This window comes from Vulpes lagopus, chromosome 7 (assembly GCF_018345385.1).
Source record: "Vulpes lagopus strain Blue_001 chromosome 7, ASM1834538v1, whole genome shotgun sequence".
NCBI lineage: Eukaryota > Metazoa > Chordata > Mammalia > Carnivora > Canidae > Vulpes > Vulpes lagopus.
This window is the reverse complement of record NC_054830.1, coordinates 62,187,483-62,211,313: the sequence shown is the minus strand read 5'-3', so window position 1 is coordinate 62,211,313 and position 23,831 is coordinate 62,187,483. Positions and strand designations below refer to the sequence as shown.

The 23,831-nt window shown below is 47.2% G+C and overlaps 1 protein-coding gene across 1 annotated transcript in view; it reads right to left on the bottom strand.

Moving 5' to 3' along the window:
- Positions 1–23,831, bottom strand: part of ASTN2 (astrotactin 2) — an 861,071-nt gene that overhangs the window by 311,156 nt on the left and 526,084 nt on the right. Inside the window, exons 12-13 of the mRNA XM_041762437.1 lie at positions 17,616–17,782; positions 883–1,071 (exon numbers count right to left, since the gene is read on the bottom strand). Coding sequence (XP_041618371.1) covers positions 883–1,071; positions 17,616–17,782 — 356 coding nt within the window. The remainder of the gene's footprint in view (positions 1–882; positions 1,072–17,615; positions 17,783–23,831) is intronic.

The following is a 23,831-nucleotide window of genomic DNA, read 5'->3' as shown; positions in this document are numbered from 1 at the left end:
TGATAATATCCTATTACATTTTCATGCAACACTGTCTAAAAGTACAGTTTATTTTAAAAAAATAATCATTTCTTATACATGGAACAATTCCTCTCACTCTACCATCTTATGGTTCTTCAGATTTTGAAGCATGAATAAATCCAGCTTCTTTGACTCTCCCAGGGAGCCTTTAATAATGAGACTGCATGTCTAATCTTCATATAATTTGGCCAACCCATTCCCTATTCTGTTTGCTCTCATATGAGAGTAGCCTTATCTTTTAATTTCACAGGTACCTCTATATTTATTAATAGAGAATGAGGTTTTTGACATATTGTTGAGCAAAAACCAGCAATTTCTAAACAGCTCTACTGAGATATGGTGTGAGTGTGAGTGTGAGTGTGTGTGTGTGTCTGTTCGTGCATGTGCGTGCAGACAGAAAGAAGGAGAGAGAGGCATTTTAAGAATGTTCAGGAAAATGTTAATTCTGGGTATTTCTGGGTGATGGGAATTTTATTTTCTACTTCATTAAATGTCTTTATTTTTGAACTGCCTGAATAGCCTACATAGGATACTTACTTTTTAATAGACTGAAAGATTAATTTAAACATTTTAAAATTCCATTAACTGTACTTACAGAATGATTTAAGACTGAATTTTAAAAATGTGGATAGAGTTAGAGAAATGGAAGGGCAGGATAAATAAGGACTAGGTCAGTGGGAAAGCAACCTCACGGAATGAATTTTGCTGAGTTCTCACACTTCATCAGATAGACATTGGTAAGCCTGGGGAGATGCTGGCCAGTCTAACAGAATTCATTTCCATGATGCCCATGGCTTCCTCCCCCTGCCCAGATTTTGGGTGAGTAATTCCACCAGTGAAGTGCAAGTGTCTGCCCCATACCTAAAGGTCATCTGGAAGACTTGGCCTTGGTTCACATGCTGGGTCCGGTTGTTGTAACCATGTAGCATCTCTCCAAAGAGGGTGTCGTTGAATTTGGAGTCAGGTTTGAGGCATTTGGGGCCCTCGCAGACATCTGAGAGCATTAGGCAGGATTTTCCATCAGGAGCCAGCTTGTACTCCTCCACACAACTGCATGATAAAACAGAGCCGAGAGTTAGCTCCGCATGCTGGATGCCCCCATTGTGGGTGACCTACAACCAAGGCCTCTTTTGCCTGCAAAACAGGTCAGAGTTTAGGAATGGAGACAGCTATTCTGGCTGGAATCTATCTAGGGCACAGGTGTCTAGAGAGAAGCACATTAATCCTGCAAATTGGTAAATTCAGGGAAAGTCATTTGTGACATTTTGGAAGAGTCGAGGGGGAAACCACAGTGCACATCTACGCACAAAGCAAATTTAAAAACTGTTTTCCATGAACACACAGACTTTAAAAAGCATGACAGACCAATTCACAGGGAATTATCAACGAGTTCCTTGAACCAGAATCTATTCCCAGTGTATCTGTCGACTAAGGTTGAAGACTGTAGCAAAAACAAGGTTGTTATTGCCCTTGTAACTCAGAGGTGATCCTTCCAGGACCACAGACAGCTCACGGACCTGCAGCCACTGCTTCTGCTCACTTAGCAAGGTGAGCAGCCTCTGTAGGCCTCTAACTACCCAATCATAACAGCAGAAGGGCCCTTAACATGCCTCTGAGGCCAGGACCAAACAGGTCCTCCTCTATGGACCAAACAGGCATCGGAATGGGATGTGGAAATAGTATTTGCCATTTGGGGATGTTTGCAGTGAAAAAAAAAAATATCTCTCAGGCAGGGGGAAGGGTAGGAAATAGAGGTCTGAGGCCTCTGAAAAATCAATCCAGAAACTGGAATCCTTTTAGTGTCTACCTGTCTATGTTCCTTTGCTAGGCACTGGGAATAGGGTACACATAATAGATAAGACACACAAGAGAACAGGTTGCTCAACTGGAAAAACTTGTATAAATGTCACCTTTGCTCCTTTGGACCTCTGTGAACCCCAGCAAGTCATTTAACTTATTTGATCTTCAGCTTCCTCAATTGCAAAATGGGGTAGAAACTCCTCTCCTATATTAATTCCCTAGGCTGCTACAAGGCCCTATGACACACTGGCTGCAAAAACAGGATTGCAAGGTATTTCACAAAATAATTACAGTAATGGTGGCAATGGTGGTGTTTACTGAGCATATACTTGCCAGGGGTACTTTGTATATTTATTTTCTTAACCATGAGAACAAGTAATTTCATCATTCATGCTTTACCCAGAATCAAAATGAGGAACCAAGAAGCATGAAGCATGTCACACTGTGAGCAAGTGGCGACGTGGCATTCAAATTCAGGTCCGGTTAGCAACAAAGGCACCCCCGTTTCTATTTGCGTGACATGACCCTGGTTAGCCTGAGCCGGGTGGAGGCAGAAAGACAGCCTATTATTTGCCTTTTTTTCTAGGATATAGAGCGAAAAATCTATTGAATCTGACTGCAGAGATACTCAGGTGCTCATATGGAAGAAGGGAGAGGCTCTGTGAGATAGTTTGGGGTGAAAATATTTCTAGGTTGAAGGAACCAGTAGCTGATGTTAGAGACATGAAACCCAACCGGAGACTGGAAGTAAAGAGGCAGATCTGAAAACCTGACCCAAGATCACTCTAGTGAGAGGCCAGGGACATCTCACACAGGAAGTTGTCACTCTCCCCTTGTTCTCTCCTAACCTCCAGTGTGTTGCACAGATGCACCGTCTTTCTCATGCTTCCCTGCACCTGCCCGAGTACAGTGGAAAGATCTTGGAAGAAAGCCTGTCCTGGTTCCCTCATCAAGTCTATTCCCCCTTCCTTCTGCATTTGTCAAATATAATTAAACTCTCCCTTGGTAAAGTTGCAGTACAGATGATACGGGTTGTACGAATGGACAAATTATATGGTAAGTTTTTAATAAAGTCTAGTTTCATCCATTTACCCTAGGAGGTTCCCAGAAAATATGAGAACTGGTTTCCTGGGATGCCTGGGTAGCTCAGGGGTTGAGGGTCTGCCTTCGGCTCAGGGCGTGATCCCAGGTCCGGGAATCGAGTCCTACATCAGGCTCCCCATGGGGAACCTGCTTCTCCCTCTGCCTGTGTCTCGGCTTCTCTCATGAATAAATAAATAAAATCTTAAAAAAAAAAAGGTTTACTTTCTGTCTTCACACACACATGTGCACCTGTGAATACCTACTTTTGTTGTAGATGATTAAACGTTATCAAAGTCTGTAGAGTGAAATGTGGAGGTTCATTCCCACTCCTCACATATTCTCACTTCCCATTTCAGTAGTCATCATTGTTAACTATTATAGATTCTTCTAGGGCTTTCCCAATGCATTTAGAAATACAATATCATGTATATAATAAAAATTATATTACATAGCAAACTCTTAAGTACACCATGCATCGTTGTAAGTACTGCATTTGTACCTAACACTATTTCTTAGAGATCTCTTCAAATCAGTATTCATATGTGTCTTTCTGATGGTTACTTGGCATTGCTTAGTGTAAGTGTACCCTAGTGCTTTGGGCTAATCTTTATTGATGGGCATCTTGGTTGTTTATAGCCATTGGTATTGCAAATGGTGTCATAATGAAGATCTTTGCACATATATCATTGTGCACATGCATATGTTTCTATAAAAAAAATCTTAGAAGAGGGGTTGCTGAGTCAATGGTATATGAATTCTAAAATTTTGGTCGATTTACTAAATGGCTGTCTGTAGAGCATCTACCAGTTTACAATCCTATCACTGATGAATGAGATAGCCCATTTCCCCATATCTTTCATGTTCATTATTACCAATCTGGGATGGGAAAAATAATTCATCTTTTAAAAGATTTTCTTTCTTCTTTCTTTCTTTCTTTCTTTCTTTCTTTCTTTCTTTCTTTCTTTCTTTCTTTCTTCTTCTTTTTCCTTTATTTATTTATTTAAGCAAGAACAAGAGAGAGAGAGAGAGAGACTGGAGGAGGTGCAGAAGAAAAGAAAGAATCCCAAACAGACTCCACGTCAAGCACAGAGCCAGACATGGGGCACGATTCTACAACCCTAAGATCAGGACCTGAGCTGAAATCAAGAGTTGGACGCTCAACCAATGGAGCCACCCAAGCGCCCCAACTCAATTTGGTTTTGGTTTGCATTTCCCCGATTATTGCTGAGGTCCACCACCGTTGCATGTCACAGTCATAGGTACTTCTTCTTCTGTAGATTGTCCATCCATATGCTTTGATCATTTTTTTTTTTTTATTGTGATACTTGTCTTTTTCCTTACTGGCTTGTATACGCTTTGCATATTTTCTGGATAGTTATCCTTCGCCTTCCACATATATTGAAATTTTCCTCTAGTCTGTAGTTGGTACTTGTATTTTATTTATTTATTTTTAAGATTCTTATTTCTTTGAGAGAGAGAGAGAGAGAGAGAGAGCACAAGCGGGGAGAGCAGCAGAGGGAGAGAGAGAGAAGCAGACTCCCTGATCAGCAGGGAGCCGGACACAGGGCTCCAGATCCCAGGACCCCGGGATCATGACCTGAGCCGAAGGCAGACCCTTAACTGACTGAGCCACCCAGGCGCCCCTGTAGTTGTATTTTAATCTTAGTTTTGTTATCTTACAACCTCTCAATCCTGGCCCTTCATTGCTTCTGAATTTGGCGCATTGCTTAGGAAGCCACAAGATGACAAAACACATTTCTGTATATTATTTTAGTATTTATATGAGTTTTTTTCATCTTTGGCTTTTTAATCTGTATGGATTTAATTTTGCCCATGGGGGAGTGATTATTTTAACTTAATTATTTTTAAAATGAGTAACCATTACCTGGAGAGTCCATCTGGTTCACTAGCTAATGTAAAATGCTATTTTGTCATATACTAAATCACTACGCATACCCTGTACACACGGTTGGAACTCTTGCTATTTAGTGGTCTGTATATTCCTGCAATAATTCTATGCTACTTGAATTACTGTGGCTGCACAGCACGGTTTGGATACAATAAAATAAGTCTCCTCTTCATCATAAACACTGATTTTCTATCTCAAAACTTCCTCACTGCTCTTACTATTTTTCCCTTGAAATGAATTTTGTAGTTGACTTGTCAAATTGTATATAAAACCCAAGCAGGGGGCACCTGGGTGGCTCAGCGGTTGAGCATAGTGCCTTCGGCTCAGGGCATGATCCTGGGGTCCCAGGATCGAGTCCCACGTTGGGCTCCCCGCAGGGAGCCTGCTTCTCCCTCTGCCTGTGTGTGTGTGTGTCTCTCGCTGTATGCTTCTCATGAATAAATAAATAAAATCTTAAAAAAAAAAATCCCAAGTCGAATTTTGGGTCATATTACATTGAATTTGTAGACCAGTTTGGGGAAGATTTAATTTTATTTTTCCTGTTAGAGATATATAGAGGGAGTCAACTCTGTGCTAGGCAATTCCACCAACTGTGGCGAACATCATGTCTTCTGCTCACCAGCCTGGGTCCTCCTCCTGGGTATGCAGTGTAGACTCTGCATGCATCCAATCATCTCTCTGGCAGTTGAGCCAGAGGGACCATGTGACGGAATTCTGAATAATGGAATCTGTGCTTTTGTGATATAAATTGCTACCAGTCTCAGCCCTTCAAGACACCCTGTATGATTCCCAAGCCTTCTCTCCTCTTGCTACGGAGCCTGGAGACCACATGCTCCGAATGCACACCGCAGGATGGAAGAGGGTTGCTTCGATCACAATGGATCTCGCAGGGAAAGCTTGCAATGAGCTTCTGTGTACAAGCTTCCGGCTTGGGAGCCTTCCTTTGTTACCGCAACCTACTTTATCACATCCTAGCATCTTTACAGTTGCAAGTTTTCTAATTCAGAAACATAGTTTGCATCTCCATATATAAGGTATTCCTTTACGACCTGCACTGAGGTTTTAGACTTCTGGTCGTGAAAGTCTTGTCTTGCGCATATCATGTTGGAGCTTATTCACAGGTATTTATGCAACATAAGATGCTCCAGAGTTTACAGACATGCGTTTTGGATCCAGACCACTAGAGGCCAAATCCTGATTGCATCTCCTATTGACTGTGTGACCTTGGACAAAATGCTTAACCTCTCTATACTTCCTTTGCTTACCTATAAGTGGGTCCCACCTCACAAAGCCATTCTAAGGATAAACCTCTGGAATTTGGGGTGCCCAAGCATACAGTTGGTAATGGCTGCTATTATTACAATCTCTTCCACTCCAGGAATAGGATCCGTTTTTCACTTGTGTTTTCCCTTATATTTTTTAGTTAGTTTTTGCTGATATTGAGGAAAGCTATTACTGATTTCTGTGGCTTGATTTTTCATCCTACCACATAAGGAGCTCATCAGTTCTAACACATCTACCAGATTTTTCTAGATGGATGAGGATACATTTGCCAAGTTTGGGTATTAGAACTTCGCCAGGATTTTAGAATAAATTAGAAAACTGCCCTTTTATTTTCTTTCTCTGGTTCAGTTATATGAGATAGTGGTTATGCATTCCTTAATGATTTGATAGGACCTGCCTATAAATCCTATGAGTTCATGTCTTCTTTTCAATTGTAGATATTCAGTTCTCTGATCATTTTATTTTATGTTATCTCTCTGTTTAGACTTTCTACACCATCATGACTCAAACTTGGTAATTTACATTTTCTTAGAAAATAATGCATTTTATCAAGAATTTCAAATTTATTGGTATAAAGTTGTACATAGGATTCTCATTAAATTTGTTTTATCTTCTGTGCTTCTATGGTTATGTCCCTAGCTCATTCTTAATGTGTTTATTTGTGTTTTCTCTCTCTCTCTCTCTCTCTCTCATTTGAACAGGCTTTGCATTTTATTGATGAGCCTCTCTCTCTTTTTTTTTTCTATTTCATTTATTTCAACTTTTATTTGTATTAATTCCTTCCTGCTGCTTTCTTTGACTTTGCTTTATAATTCTTTTTCTGGCTTCTTGATTTGGATGCTTTATTTTGTTTATTTTCAATCTGCCTTGCTTCTCAATAAATGCCATGGGGCTTCTGATTGCTTAGCCTATATTCTATGAATTTGATATGCAGCTTTCCTGCTCCTACTCATTTCTAAAGAAGTGGTCATTTGAGTTTGATTTTTTTTTTTTTTCACCCAACTGTTACTTAGACATTTTTTTTTTTTTTTTTAGTTTTCAAGTAGAGACATTCATCTACTAGCTAGATTGATATTAATATGTAATAATACTGCATTCTAGTCTCAGAATAAAGCTTGCATAATTTCTACTTTGGTGAATTTATTGAGACCTCATGCCCCTTACTCAAGGGAGACAGGTGTTGAGCTCAGAGTTTGGATCTAATTAAAACTGGGTTCAAACAGAGGCTATGCCCCCTACCAGCCATATAACCTTGATCCCATCTGTTAACTTTTCTAGGCCTCAGTGTCACAATCTATTGAGTGGGGATAATAGTTATCCTGATCACAGGGTCAATGTGAGAACAGAGATAACCTACATAAAGGACAACATTGTATCTATCATGCCGCAGACTCCTGTCACACATGGTGGCATTGTAACGCTGCTGCTGCTAGTTATTAGTACTATTATGGTCATATATTGCTCGCTCCAATTATTTCATGTTAGCCCATTTACATTTACCAGAGAGTGTAAAATCATTTCCAGTGCTTCTCAAATTCTACGTGTAGAGTTCTCTCTAGATCCAGATTTCTTAAAGCCAACAGAGTGGCCTTTCTTTGACTCTTTATTATTATTATTATTATTATTCAAGCTACATAATTGGGAACTTTGATGTGCCATCCATCGGAAATACATTTACTATTTACATATTTTAAATATATGAACACTAGCATATGCAATTATTACATTTAAATATGTACATTACATACGTACACATGCATCCGTATGACATATGTATACACAAACACGCGTACACACGTGCACATATGCACAGCTCAGCCCTACAGCCCAGACTGCACAGTCTACTGGAATCTTTTTTCTATGGATGAACTGACTAGCTCCCTATCACAACCTGTAATAGGTAGAATAATGGTGCCCCCCAAATGTCTGTGTCATAATTTGCAGAGCCCACAAATATGTTACCACACATGGCAAAAGGAACTTTGCACGTGTGATTAAGACTTTTGAGATGGGAAGACTGTTCTGCGTTATATGGGTCGGCCCAGTGTAATCGTAAGGGTCCTTCTAAGAGCACGAGAAGTAGACATATGTGCCTGAGAAGGAGATACAGTGTGGAAACAGAGAAAGGACAGAGACAGAAACAGGCTGTTCCTCCGGCCTTCAAGTCTTACTGATGCCTGTATTTTGGGAATTCTGACCTCCACAGCTGTAAATAATAAATCTGTGACGTTGTAAGCCACTAAGTCTGTGGTGATTGATTAGGAAACCGATGCAAGATCCTAACAGGGAGGTACGGCTCCTATTTTCAGATGGGAAAACTCGTTTAGAGTGGTTAAGTGACTTGCTCATGAAGCGGTGTTGACACTTGTTGACAGCGGTGGCAGGACATAGACCTGGGGGTTCATATTTCAAAGCAAGTGAGTGAGTGTGCGTGTGTGTGTGTGTGTGTGTGTGTGTGTGATTTTAGGCATATTACAATTGTAAGTTCATGGTGATTTTGTTTTGTTTTTTGTCTGGAGGTAGGAAAGGATTGTGTGTGGCTCAGCAGAAGAGGAGTGAGGGGAGATAAAAGGCCCCTTACTATACTTAGTAAGACACTGAAGAGATTCAGGGAGGTGGAAAAACCAGGGACTCCTAAAAACACAGGGACTCAGAGGTAAATGATCCTCTGAGTTTTGAAACATGAGGAACTCTCTCCCCCAAGCTACCTCAGGGCAAAGATGGATGATTTATGCAAAGGTCTGTTTAGTTGTTGGTTTCTGTTCTTTTTTTTTTTTTTCCATGCTACATAATTATACAGTTTCTTTAGAACATTCTGTCGTCTGGGAGATTTTCTTACAGAAATTCTAAAGCGTGTAGGCTCACAGGAAACCAGCCAAGATCTGCATGAAACTATATTTATACATATGCCAAAATGAAAAACATAAAATAAGTACAAAGATACAAACTGGGCATTTTAGCTGAAGGCAATGAATGTGTTACCCTTAACACACCTATCACATTATAGAGAACACTAGAACTAGATGGGTCCTTAGAGATTGCACCATAAAACCTATGCGTGTTTAGCCAACAGCATATTTTATTTAATCCTTAGAGCAGTATCATGAGATGGGGAGTTTCATTTCAATACCGCCACCAAGGACCCCAAGGCTTGGCCCTTTAAAATTCCACGACCAAGATCACAGGAGCACTTTGAACAACCAGTACCTTGACCTGGATCGTTTTACTCCGAATCTAGTGCTCCTTCTACTTCAGCACAAATGACTACTTCCAATCTGCTTGTCTTTCCAAAGATGAAATCAGGACCTTATAGAGATAGGGCATTTACACAGATCCTCAGAGTAGCAGAGTATTTATTTATTTATTCGTGTAGTTACGTGCTCAGGTGTTCATTCATCCCTCAGTGGTTCACAGAACCAAAAGTTATATATTGAAATGCATAGACTAGAAACTTTTTTTTTTTTTTTTAAATAGGGGAGAGAATCAAATCCTAGGGAAAAAAACTAAAAACAGAGAAAAGGTCAGGTAAGAAGAGCTCAAAAAACTGCACACCTCATAGGCTTGGAGCAGTGTCGGGGATGAATTGGAGCATCCCACCACCAAGACAAGAGGGCAACAGGTGCTCTTCCAGCTTTGCCGAATCTGACACTTGTGATGAATGCCAGCCTGGGGCTGTCAGGACCAGGGCTCTCTGTGGCCTAGAAGGTAAGGTCCTCAGCCACACAAATCCTTCCAACCAACGTCATGGGGGTCTTTCTCATGAAGGCCCTCAGGCTTGTCCCAACATTAACCAAAATAAAGATTAGTAAGACTGTCCTCAGAGTGGTCTCCACCTGAAGGTTTCACATGAGGGAAAACTTTAGTTTGTAGAAAATCTATTTTGAATGTAAGGTATCTAAAGGTATTCTTTAGAAAAGAAGAAAGAAGGGATCCCTGGGTGGCTCAGCGGTTTGGTGCCAGCCTTTGGCCCAGGGCGCCATCCTGGAGACCCAGGATCGAATCCCACGTCGGGCTCCTGGTGCATGGAGCCTGCTTCTCCCTCTGCCTGTGTCTCTGCCTCTCTCTCTCTGTGACTATCATAAATAAATAAATAAAAATTAAAAAAAAAAAAGAAGAAGGGAAGGGAAACAGAATTCCACGGGCAAGTCTGATTAAATTATATAACAATGTATCTACCATAAGACCCTTAACACTAGCATTTCACCTAACACTAAGAAAAACTTTTTTTTTAAACTGTCAAAGTATGGAATGTAAAATGCATCCTAATTTTGGAGATGTGAAAATGGAAAATGTGGTCACTTTACAACCAGTGATATATGTTTCACCACTGCAGGACTTGTCAGGGCCTTTACTATCCCCAGGTGCACAGCGAACCTTAAAGGCAGGTCTAGACTACAGACTTTCCCATGTGGGTCTTGACCCCTGAGCTGCCCCTTTTGGCTTTCAGCTGCATACGGGACTAAGGCTTCACGGAGCCCATCGTGGAAACACCCTCTCTGAACGAGTAGACGAACTTGTGTGCGCTTCCATCAGCTGTCCATGAAGACGTCTTACACCTGAGCTTTTGTGCAAAATGTTTCAAGCGGCTGGAGGCATAAGGTTGTAATGTTTGACAAGAACGTGGATGTTAAAAAAAAAAAAAAAAAAAAAAGAACGTGGATGTTCTGTGTGAACCCTGGGAAGTAAACTCCTCTTCCTGCCATCAGAAGTGGGGGGAAGGGGGATGTAGCCTAAAAGTCAGAAACCACAACAAAACAAGCGTCCAAATGAATGCCTCCCACACCTCTGCAACTAGTTACTGGTGGTTAGAGCTCAGATCAGTGTCTCCCTCCCAGAGGCCGGCGTTTCCCTCTGCTAGAGAGCGTGTAAGCTTTGACGGTGAGAGTGAGCGGCCTCCAGTTCACGATGGATATCAAACACATGTGTTGACCTCCTCTCCCTCCTAAAATCACATAAAAATTGACATTAAAACGATATGCAGGGGATCCCTGGGTGGCCCAGTGGTTTGGCGCCTGCCTTTGGCCCAGGGTGCGATCCTGGAGACCCGGGATCGAATCCCATGTCAGGCTCCTGGTGCATGGAGCCTGCTTCTCCCTCTGCCTGTGTCTCTGCCTCTCTCTCCTGTGTGTGACTATCATAAAAAAAAAAAAAAAAACGATATGCATATGCTGGTAAGGACTATGTGAGGCTGGACATGCTCTGTGAGCCCCTGGTTTTCAATACATTTTCATTACATTTTAAATTAAATTACATGCAAATACATTAAACACATCCCCACTTGGAGAGAGAAGCTTGGGAGCCTCTTGTCCCAGTGTCACCTCCTAAGTGGCTCTGAGACCCTGCTGGGCCTCAGTTCCCTCCTCAGAAAGATCCGAGAAACACTCGAAACTTCAAACATATTAATGGACTTGACCACGATTTATTTTAAAAACATACAGGGAACGTGTCTCCCAGCAAATTATGTCAGGGAAAGGTAGTTTACCTCCTAAAGCAAAAGAAACCTCAGCCTTCCTTTTGTCAAGTCAAGACAACTGTATAATCCACTATGGGTTTGGGGTTTTTGTTGTTGTTGTTGTTGTTGTTGTTGTTTTTCCTTCCCCTGTTGCCAAGAAGCCCAGAGCTGAATTTATCTCACATTGAGTGACGCCCCCATGTCAGGCTCCTGAAACCCTTCCTCCCTTTCTGCTTCTCTCCTTACAAATGGCTCTGGTTGGTCCTGTCTTTATATTGTGTGTGTGTATGTGTGTGTGTGTGTGTGTGTGTGTGTGTGATACATTGGGTTTATGTGGATAATACTAAGTTCTCACCAAAGAATGCACGGAATCCATTACACACACACTCTACAAATGATACAAACTTGGTTGCTAGGTAACCTACAGAGGTGGGGGGGGACGCTGCTCCCTCACCTGTAAGATTCATTCTGGATGCTTCTGCTCAGTTTCCAATGACCTTCTCCACTTCTCTCAAATTCACCTGCTTCTCTCTACCACGCGGCCACCGGTGCTCCATCAACATCAATCGGGCCAGGTGAGGCTCAGCCGCCTGTCCTCAGTGTCCCCTCTGTCCCTGGTGGGCAAGGACTTGTACTCAAGTCCCCACAAAGGACCAGGCACAGAGTAAGCAAAACAAATCCTAGGGAGATGAATTCTTTAATTCGACAATTGCAGTTTTGAAGCAGTTCTGGGGACAACTGAGTGAAAGACAAACGGGCTAGGTCGGGGGCCACAGAAGCAGACCCACGAAAATCCCCAAAATACAGAGGTGTAAGGAAACCAGAGATAAAGGAAGAAGCCAGAGCACCCTGCCCTGGGTGTGGGGGGAGCGCGTCTTGTCATGACACTCATCTGTGACCAACGGACAATAACCAGACCCCAAAGAAGAAGCAAGCCATTAAAGATGTTACCACCAGTCCTTACTCAGTGGTGATGCCAGTAGATAATGTTAAAAGGATTTAGGTCTCCTGCTGAGGCTCTCAATAAAAGACCAACCCTCAAGCCCTCGGTGGCCCCCCTCTCACTCCCGGGAGCTCTCTCTGTATCTTAATAAACTTCTATCCCTTTGCTCACTCCTGTGTCTGTGAGATTCATTCTTTGACTCCGTGAGACAAGAACCAAGCCCTCCCGTATCACAACCAAAGCGGAGTGACAAAGGATGTCCACAGGTGACTGAGGCCTCGTCGCCGGCCATGAGACGTCCGCAGTGTGATGAGGACCACAGGGGAAGGCAGGTAGGGCCAAAGAGCCACGGGGCGACCACAGAGAGAAGCTCGGGCTGGGGGGGCAGGAGCAGGGGGTGACCCCAGGGCAAGATACTTTATGCAGTCGTGCGGACCTTGGCCTGACTAGGAGCGGACGATCAGGGCAGCTGGCAAGAGGTCCAGTCGGCAAGGTTGCCCAGATGCCTCTGGGATAAACTGGAATTCCGAGGAAGGCAAGCTGGGGACAAAGCAGAAGTGGACGCCCACGTCCTCCCCCGTGGGAGGCGCTCCTGGTTGCCCGAAGGCTAGGAGGGGAAACACAAACAGTTCACCTACAGACATCACAATCCTGCAAGACGTGAGTCACCCTCAGTTCACAAATGTCTTAGTAATTTTCCAGAACAAAGCATTTTTATCAATAACCTCGATTCCAGAAGGTTAAATGTCCTTACAACTTGCAGCCACTGATGAATATTCCTCCAGGAAGCTCCCAAGGATGTTAATGTTAATGCCTTCCTAGAAGGAAAAGCAACCTTAACCTGATAAGGGCAAGGATACAACCCTTTTGGGGCCCCTGGGTGCGCTCCGGGAATGAGCATCTGCCTTGGACTGGGGCTGATCCCGGGGTCCTGGGATGGAGTCCCTCTGGCATCCGGATCCCCACAGGGAGCCTGCTTCTCCCTCTGCCTGTGTCTCTGCCTCTCTCTCTGTGTCTTCATGAATAAATAAATAAAGTCTTTAAAAAAAAAAAAAAAAGACCCCATAGCTAGAAGTGGCCAGAGGCCAGGAGTGACACAAACTAGAGCCACACAGCCTGGGTTGAAACCCTAATGCCTCCATTTAGCAGCTGTGAGACCTTGGGCAAGTCACAGAGCCACTCTGTGCCTGGTTTTCTTGGTGATAACGGGGGATCCTAATAGACCCTCCCTCACAGAGTTGTTATGAGAATCACATTGTAATCAAAGCACTTAGCAGGGTCAGGGCACGTAGGACACACCTCCTAAGAGCTGCACCGACTCAGAAAGGTCACAGAGCTCAGAGCACGTCTGGAAGGTGTCCTTGAGCACAGGTTTGTTTTCCTTGCTTAAAGCAAAGGCCTGCGGCTTCTCTCCACCAACTTTCTCACAAGTACCTGCTAATGGCTTTCATTGTTTTGTTTATAGTGCTTCGAACAAGTGTGGGTAACTTCTCATTTGCATCCCTAAAAGGCAATTTTCAAAACACGTCCTGTCCTCCTGACACTGCAGTGGGTTTTAGGAGACCCGGGGTTTTCCTGTCTTTTCTGTCCTGCTCCTCAGCATTTGGATGGGCTTCAACAGCTCCCAGCACACCCCCGTGCCCATTCAGTCTTATTTAATTAAGATTTTCAGAGCTCTTCATATACTTTGGATACTGACTCCGTACCGGGTACATCATCACCCAACACACCGACAAACAATCCCATTAGAAAATGGCCAGAGGACCTGAAGAGCCACGATCTCTGACAAGACCTTCCAGTGGCCACCAGACACGTGAAAAGATGTTCAACATCACTAAATATCAGAAAAATGCAAATCAAAACCACAATGAGCTAGCGCCTCAAACCTGTCAGAAAGGCTGGTATCAAAAAGACAGGAAATAGCAGGAGCTGGCGAGGATGTGGGAGAAAGGGAGCCTCCGTGCACTGCTGGTGGCAACGTAAATTGGTGCAGCCACTGTGGAAAACAGTATGGAGGTTCCTCAAAAAAAATAAAAAATAAAAAATAGAACCACGGTGAGATCCAGCACTTCTACTTCTGGGTATTTACCTGAAGGAAACGAAAACACTAACTGGGAAGGATGCACGCGCCCCGATGTCTGTCGCAGCACCATTGACAAGAGCCAAGACGCAGAAGCAGCCCCCGTGTCCATCCGCGGATGGATGGATAGAGAAGACGCGGGGTAGAGATGCGGTGGGATCTCACCAGCCCTACAAACAGGATGCCATCCTGCCATTTGTGACGACACGATGGGCCCGGAGCGCGTTATGCTTCTTGAGAGAGGTCAGAGAAGGAAAAATACCATAGGATTTGGCTCCTCCGTGGGATCTAAACATCACAACACACAAAATGAAACAGAAACAGGGATACAAAGAGCAGACTGGTGGTCGCCAGAGGGGAGGGAGGGGAGGCGGAGGGACAGGTGAAACAGGAGGGGGGATGGGGGGATGCGGGAACAAAGGTCAGTTATAAATAAGGAAAGGGTTGGAGGGGGCGCGGACGGATGACTTGGCAAATGCAGTCCAGAGTGGTGTGATAGCTTTGACACGTCGTAACTACACCCAGCGGTGAGCACCTCGTAATAATGTCGGATCACTAGGTTGTGCATCTAAGACGGATGTATTGTGTCTCAACTGTACTTCAAAAGGTGCTGTGTGGGAGCTCGGCGGGGGTGGGGGGTACAGGTACAGGTAGTCACACCCACCGCGGTGTAACGCATCTCAGTCCTCATGACAACTCCACGCAGAGATGCTGTCACCATCCCTGTCTCACAGGTGAGGAGAGGGAGGCACAGGGATGGCAAGGAACTTGCTCCAGGTCACACAGGCAGGAGGTGATGGGGGAGCACAGGGCTGGCTGAGGACGAAGCCCGAGCCCAGGGCGGCACGTTCACAAGCCCTTGAAACAGGCAGAGGGACCTTCCTGGATGGACTCAGCTGCCTCGATGCTCATACTTCGCTCAGGACAAAAGGCAATCTCAGCCCGACCCCCAGGATCCTGTGAGTCTACTTTAACATATAAAAAATTCCTTTAGAAATTTCCTTTATCTCTAACCCCCCAAGACACGTGTGGGCGATCATCCCCCCAAGCACGTGGCCCACGGATACACATCTGAGGGGCTCATGACTCAGGCTTTATTAGACGGTAGGGAGTGACCTTTTCCCAACAATAGCCAGCCCCCTACAAGGGGGAAACCTTCTGGAAAGTTCTGGAAACCTTGCTTCCAGAATCCCTTAGAGAGCAGCTATCCCCAAACCCCTCCCGACTCCCAGGCATGCAATCAGCCTCCCGTCACAGGCCCAGGGCAGCAGCTCTCCCTGCCCACAGGTCCTGGCCCCCGGCTTTAATAAAACCACCATTCTGCACCCAAGATGCCTCAAGAATTCATTCCTGGTGTCGGCTCCGGACCTCACCCCAGCAAACCTCACCTGTGTTCCAAAACTTCATGAGAGGCAGTGAGCAAGCCGTACTAGCCCCGCGACCTTGGGCACCTGATTTAACCTTATTGGACTAATAAACCGTAAGCACTTTGCATTCTTCACGACCATCTTTACGTTGAGGTCAATTTTACTAAAAAGTCTAGAGATGAGGAAACCGAAGAGCAGGGTGTCCTGGGAGGCCTGCCCAACGTCCAAGAGCGTTCTCCGGGGAGCTCGAAGGAGGGTCAACGTCTGCGGACGCCGCCTGACCCCTGCAGGCCGCGGGGAGGGGAGGTGGCCCAGCCCATTCCTGCGACCCTGCTGCCACCGGTCCTGTTTCCCACAGAAGGACCCCCCCCCCCACACACACACACACAACCGCAAGTGCACAGGGAGAAAAATAAGGATAAGAACACCCCTGATTGTGTATTCAGGCCTCGGATCTAAGCCCATGCATAATTTACTCAACACTGCCCTGCAGTCACTTACGCGGAGGAGAGACAGCTATAAATTCAGGTCTGCATACACTAATTTATTTCTTATTTATTTTACGGGTACATATCTCGGGCCTCCAGCAAGCTGCTCCGACAGCTGCTCAGAGGCACCTGCAGCCCCAAGTGTAACCGAGGCAAGAGGGCGAGACCCCGAAACACGTCCCAGAAGGAAAACTCGGGAGCCCAGGACTAGAGCCAGGCGGGTAAAACTAATTTCCTGTTAAACTGGGATTAAACTCCGACACGCGGCCCCACCCTCTTGTTCTGGAAAAGTTCTCGTTCAATCTCACAGTTTTTCCATCTGAGCAAAGCCCTGAGCCTATCTCGGGGACCGACGCTCCTGCAGGAGCAGCACGGGATCATCTGTGCGAGTCACTGAAGGTCAAGGGATGAGCTGATTTTTTAAAAAATTATTATTGTTTTTTTATTTGGATGAGCTGAGTTTTAAAAACGAAGATGTCACCACAAGGAGAGTGACGGAGAGAAGAAAATGTCCTGTGCGGGGTGCCACTCGTGATGGAGGTAACTCCGCACTCGGAACGAGGCAAACGGGACGAAATGGTGGGGCCGCCGTCCAAAGCCGTCATTTTACAGGGGGTCAGAGTGGCCCAGGGAGGACAAGTGGCTTGCCCCGGGGTGCTCTGCAAGCTGCTCCCAATGTGCCCTTCCTGCAGTTTCCAAGGGATTTTTACATCCCACCGAGGTCTAGCAATGGCCCGCGCGGGGCTTCCTTCCTGCCCTGTCCCCCCCTGCCCACCAGGTCTCCTCTCACCGAGGGCTCCAGGGCACAGGCAGCCCGTCCCTGACCGCCAACCAGGTCCTGCACGAACGAGGCTGGAAGCCTGGCCTCAGCATGCACCTGCTGGCTTCTCCGTGGCCCCTTCCAGGTGCCCGCTCTTGGCCGGGGCTCCAGGGGACACCGAAGGGGCAGGGGGCTCCGGCACAAAACGGTCCCCGCCCTGGGACTCAGCCTGGGCACGGATCCCATTGATTCTGAGTCTTCGCCAGTGACTTATTTTACTTCTTCCTGTCCTCGTCCCTCTACTCAAGAGAAGACGGTCCTGTGGCCTTGTCTGGAAGACCGGGCGGGAGAGGCCCTTCCAGGGCCCCGACTGCAGCTCCCAACCTTCCCCAGGTCCCCCCGCTGCGGCCTTGGCGGCCGACACTCACCCGCAGAACATGAAGATGGTGCTGGAGGTGGCGTCGTAGGGCAAAGGCAGCGTCTGCTGCAGGCACAGCTGCTCACAGCCGCCGTTGAAGCCGTCGGAGCAGTCGATCCCTTTGGAGTGGTCGTAGCATCCCGAGCCGTCCTTCATGGGCCTCAGCTCCTCGGGGCACTGCTCGGGAGAGAGCAACAGGGCGGTCAGGGCCTGGGCACCGTCCCGTCACGCCGTCTCCCCCCACCCTCTGGGACGGGCCACGCGTCGGGGGACCACGGAGACCGTTCCATGGGGCCGGCGAAACGTCCTGTGGCTGCGCAGACCCTCAGGTGCCCGCCTGGGGGACGGGGCTTTTGTCATCAGCATCTCAGCAGCCTCGTGGGAACCAAAGGAGGTCCCCGCAGCGAAGCACGGGGGTGCGGGCTGCACGCGGCAATCCCACGGGCATTGCCGGGGCTCCCATCGGCCCCTACTTATTGTAGCACAGTCGGGTCTGCCGCGGATACAAAAATATATATACGTCACTCTGGCAGGCAGCCAGATACAGAGATGCAGCCCATATGAATCTACATCCCAGCTCTTCCTCTTCCCCCCCTGCCATCGGGGCCAGGGATTCACCGTCGCCGGGCCTCAGCCTCCTTACCTATTCCTGGGGCGCGGCACCTGCACCTACGGGTTTGGCCGAAGCTTAGACTGGATGGTGGGAGCGTGCACCTAACTTCAGAATTGGGCAACGTGGGACCCGTCCCACGAGTTCTCTCCCTTCCTGTCTTGAATGTGCCCCTTCGTCTCCATCTCTGTCTCCGGGGTCCTGAATGGGGCCTCCTCTGGGATGCCCACAGCTGGAGCCCACAAACTGCAGTCTGGTCTCCTCCACACCATCCTCCTAACGGCCAACAGAGGGGTGCCTCTAAATCATCCCTTCCCAGGTGAAATAAATAAATGCATTGTCCACAAGGACCACGCCTGGAATCTCCCTTAGGCTAAGAGGTGAGGTCCTCTGCCGGTGCTTCAGATCCTCGGCCGGCCATGGCCACCTCTCTCCAGGTAACCAAACCAGCAGCCCTCCAGGCCCTAAAACCCCCAATGACTCCCAGGGAGAGTGACCGCAGTCAAATAAATGCTCTTATCGCCGTGCCTGGCATCTGCCAAGAGCCCCGTCAATGGAAGATCCCACGCCGTAGGGACAACTGGCTATTTATTTTCCATCATTTGATGAGCCGAGCTGTCCTGTGTGGCAGGCGGAGAAGCAGTACCAAGTTTCCTGCATCTGGGACTGAAAACCAGGTACCAGGCTTTAATTTCAGTCACCCTGCTGGCATTTCCTGTCCACAGAGATGAACACCCAGAGCTCAGCCCTCCTCATCCATCACTGGACATCACTGATTAAAGTGCCCCCACAGTACACCCGCCCGCCCACGCCCTGCTCCCCGGGCCCTTCCCCCAAGCCGCCATCCTGCGAGGCGTCAATAACACACGCACGCAAAACTCAATTATTTACAAAGACCACAATAACAACAACAACAATAACAACAACAAAAGGTCACCCTCCTGGAAATTAAATTTTGCCTAAGAAGAATCCATAATTACAAATGCACGAGAGTCCTCCGAGACATTTGAGACTGGCGCCGGGGAGGGTGACGGAGAAAGTAGGTTATAAATGGCCTTTGTCAAGCTGCAGAAAGGTTATAAAACCGGCCACATTTTGTGCTTAAAAAGAAAAATCAATTTTCCATGTGAGTGAAGTGCTGTAAATATTAATACAAGCTCGGAGGAAGGTCCTGCTTGTCTGGGAGTACCCATGGTCGGACAGGGGGGCACCTGCTCCTGGGGGCGTTCGGGAGCCACTTACGGGTCCTCCGGGCTGGTGTGTCTGTCCGCAGGGACTCTGGGGTGAGTGCGGGGAGGAATGACTGACCTTCTCACCAGGTGACAGGATACATCCCAGCTCCCCAGCTCCGAGTCACTCAGAGCGCTTCCCACCCCCTGCTGATTCTCTGCTACTTTTGTTCTTTAAAAAAGTAGGTTCTGAGAAGGACAATCATCCTATGGTGTCACTCATACGGGGAATATAAGAAATAGAGAAAGGGGTTATAAGGGAAAGGCGGGGACCTGGTGGGGAAAATCAGAGAGGGAGACAAACCATGAGAGACTCCTGACTCTGGGGAGCACACAAGGGGTAGTGGAAGGGGAGGCGGGCGGGGGGATGGGGTGACTGGGTGACGGGCACTGAGGGGGGCACTTGACGGGATGAGCACTGGGTGTTAGACTACATGTTGGCAAATTGAACTCCAACAACAATTTTAAACAATTATGAATGAATGAATGAATGAATGAATGAATGAATGCAGGTTCCGTAATCCAGGCAAGACCTAAACACTTAACTGTTTTCACTCGGCTGGCCCTTAGGGCAGACCTATGAGGCAGCGTGGGAGGCTGACGATGTGTCTCCCCAAGATACGTTTCTGTCCTGAGCCCCGAAGCCTGGGAATGTCACCTGCTACGGTAAAAGCTTTCGCAGACGGGATTAAACAAATTCTTGCATTAAGCGGCCCACGTGGATTATCAAGGTGGATGTAAACGTGGCCGTGAATGTCCTCCTAGAGGCACAGAAGAGAAGGCCATGTGAGGGCAGGCGGAGACCTCAGCGGCGTGGCCCCAAGTCAGCAAAGGCCACAACCCCGGGAGTTGGAAGGAAGCCAGGGAGCCCCCGGGGTGGGGGTGTCGGGGGAGCAGGCCCCTGACAGCACCGTGACCAGACCTCCGCCCTCTGGAACCGAGAGAGGGTACAGCCCCGGCATCTGAGGCCACACGGTTTGCGGTGGTTTGGTACAGCAGCCACTGGAACCAGCTCAGGGGGCAGTGTCCTTAAGTCCCATTTCATAGATCGGGAGACGAGGCTCTCCAGGCCCTCTGGCTCCGTAGCTCCCAACCCGGGCAACCCACTCCACTCCCCCGTCGGTCCTGGCTCGGGAACCGGGGCCAAGAGGGATTCAGAGCTGACCTAACGTCCTGACTTTAAAGTTGAGGCTCAGAGAGGAGAAGAATGTCCATCACCCCAACCCCCCCGACACATGAGCAGAGGGTGCGGGGCCCTGGTCGCAGCTTGGGGCTCCGCCCACCGTACTTACTAACCTGGACATGGAAGCACCTTAGGGCTAAAGACAAACTGGAGGATGACTTACAGGTGGGAAACTGAGGCTCAGGGAGGGGAAGGCCCTTGATTGACACAACCCAGCCAACGACAGGCAGAGCTGGAATGAAACTCGTATTTGGTCTGCGACCACGGGAGAGGTGTTCTGAGCAGCTGAAGCGGGGTTGCCAATCACCCCACATGCTCGTCCCTTCACCCAGCGTGGACATGACGCCCCGCGTCCTTGCAGGTGGGCGAGGGCAGCCTAGATCTAGCAGATGACTTGCGTATTAGGTCCATCATTTCACTGCGTGTCCTCTGTCTCTCCCACCCAAACGCTGAGCCGGTAGTACAGGGGCCTTCCGGGGCCTCGTCCCCCCTGCTGTGCACGCCGAGCGCAGCGTCTGCAACCCAGAGGCCACTCGCTGCTCTCTGAGTGAGGCCTCTGGGCGCCCGGCGGGAAGGACAGCGCCCCTGGGTGTTGACTTGGGGTCTGCACCCAGACTCCGCTTCTCAGCAGCCGCCGCCGCACCCCTTGCCAACGACTCAGCCTCATCTGTCTCCATGTGATCACCGTAAGGAGTAAACAGAGTCGTATCCCGCATAGAAGATGCTCCCCAAGGGCCCCCGCCTCCTGGCGTTCGCACCCCGTGCCGTCTCCTCCCACCCGGCACCAGCGCGGGGCTGCGTGACCAATAGCATATGGTGGCACCGATGGTACATCACTTCCCAGATTAGATTAGAAAAGACTTGCCTCCGTCTCCCTCCCTCTCTTCCACTTGCTGTGGTGAAATCCAGCTGCCGTGGTGTGAGCAGCACTAGAGGGGGTCGCGTGGGGCAGGCACCTGAAGCCCCCGGCCAACAGCCAGCCGACCTGCCGGCGGCACAGGACTCCGCGTGGAAGCTGAGCCTCCAGCCCCAATCAGACCAGTCAGCCTCACAGTGGCCAGACCCACCCAGCTGAAGCCACTCCTGAATTTCTTTCTTTCTTTTTTTTTTTTTAATATTTGCTTTTTACATTTTTTAAATTTAAATTCGATTTGCCAACATAGAGTATCCCATCAAGTGCCCTCCTCAGGGCCCGTCCCCCAGTTACCCATCCCCCCCCCCACCACTCCTGAATCTCTAACCTTCAAAGATTATCCGACACAGTAAAACCTTTTAGTGTTCAGCGGCTCGATTTGGGGATAATTTGTTATGCAGCCGTCGATGACTAATACAGTGAACGAAATGTGTCAAACGCCCAGCACGGCGCTCCACAAGTGGCAGCTGCGGCTGTGGGTAATTGGAAGGAGCTAGGAGTCTAGCGTGAGGGATGAGGCCTATTACGTCCCTGTCAGACAGAGGACTAGTAACAGGACAAACAAGCGCAGTATAATTTGAAAGGGAAAATAAAAACCCTGCAAGTGTGAGTGATGAGCGGGTAATGGAGCAGAGAGGACTTGCTCAGAGCAGCCTTCCCCTTGGCGAGGGGAAGATGTCCCTGAGCAAACGGGAGACACGCCACCATATGAGAAAGAGGAAGGTCAGAACCCCTGTCCAGGCACGTTAGCTCACTGGCCTCGTGGGGTAACTGGACAAGTCCCTGAACCCAGTTGGGCCTCAGTTTCCTTTCTTTAAAGGGGAGGGCGACACCTGGGGAGCTCAGTGGGGGAGCATCTGCCTTCAGCTCAGGGCATGACCCCGGGGTCCCAGGATCGAGTCCCACATCGGGCTCCCTGCACGGAGCCTGCTTCTCCATCTGCCTGTGTCTCTGCCTCTCTCTGTGTGTGTCTCTCATGAATAAATGAAATCTTTTAAAAAATACTATTTTTCTTAAAATTTTGAGATAATTGTAAATTTGCATGCAGTTGTAAGAAATAATATGATATAGAGAAATCCCATGTACCTCTTGACCAGTTTTCCTCCAATGGAAACATCTTGGAAAACTAAAAAAGAAATATCACAGCCGGGATATATACATTGATAATCAAGATGCGGAGCATTTCCATCACTGCAGAAATTCTTTGTTTGCCCTTTTAAAACCACACCTACTTCCCGCCTGACTCCTTTCCTTTACGCCCAGAAACCACCATGCTCTCCGTTCGTTTACATTATAGAATTCTTCAGAAAGCATGATAGGATTTCTGTCATTTCAGGAATATAGCATCAACAAAATCATGTAGTATGTGAGCTTTGGGCATTGGCTCCCCCCCACTCCCCACTCAGCACCCTTTCCATATGCCTCCAGACGGCTGATGGATCAACATTTAGCTCCTTTTCCTTGCACAGTAGTATTCCATCGCATGGACATACCATCGTGTGTTTAACCATTCGCCTGTTGAAGGACATGTGGGTCGTTTCCAGTTCTTAGCTCTTATGAACAGTGGCTATGAACAACAGCATACAAGTTTTTGTGTAAATATAAGTTTTCACGTCTTTGAAGAAAAAAAATGCCAAGAAGTAGAATTTCTGGGTCATAGGATAGTTGCATATTTAAATTTTTCAGGAAGCTGCCAAACTGTTTCCCAGAGTGGCTGTACTATTTTAAACTCCCACAAGTGATGAGTGTGATTCACCCTCGACAGCTTTTGATGTCGTCCATATAGATATATAGACGTATAGATTTTAGCCATCCTGATATGTGCGTAGTAGTACTTTCACTGTGGTTTTAATTTGAATTTCCCTAGTAGTTAGTGATGCTGAATATCTCCTGTGCTCGATTTCCATCTGTATATCCCTTTCAGTGAGATGCCTCTTGATGTCTTTTGCCCATTTTCCGATAGAATGATTTGGGTTTTTTTACTGTGAAGTTTTGAGAGTTCTTTACATATTCTAGACATTAGACTTTTGTCAGAGATGTGGCTTGCAAATGTATTTTCTCTCCCAGTTTGTAACTTGTCTTCTCATCTTCTTCAAATGAGCTTTCACAGAGCAAATGTTTTTAATTTTGATGAAATCCAAGTTACCATTTTCTCTTTTATGGATCATACTTTTAGAATCTAAGAACATTTTGCCAAGCCCAAATCTCAAAGATTTTTCTCCTTGTGTGTGTGTATTTTCCGAGAAGTGTTATGGCTTTATGTTTCACAATTAATTCTGTGATACATTTTG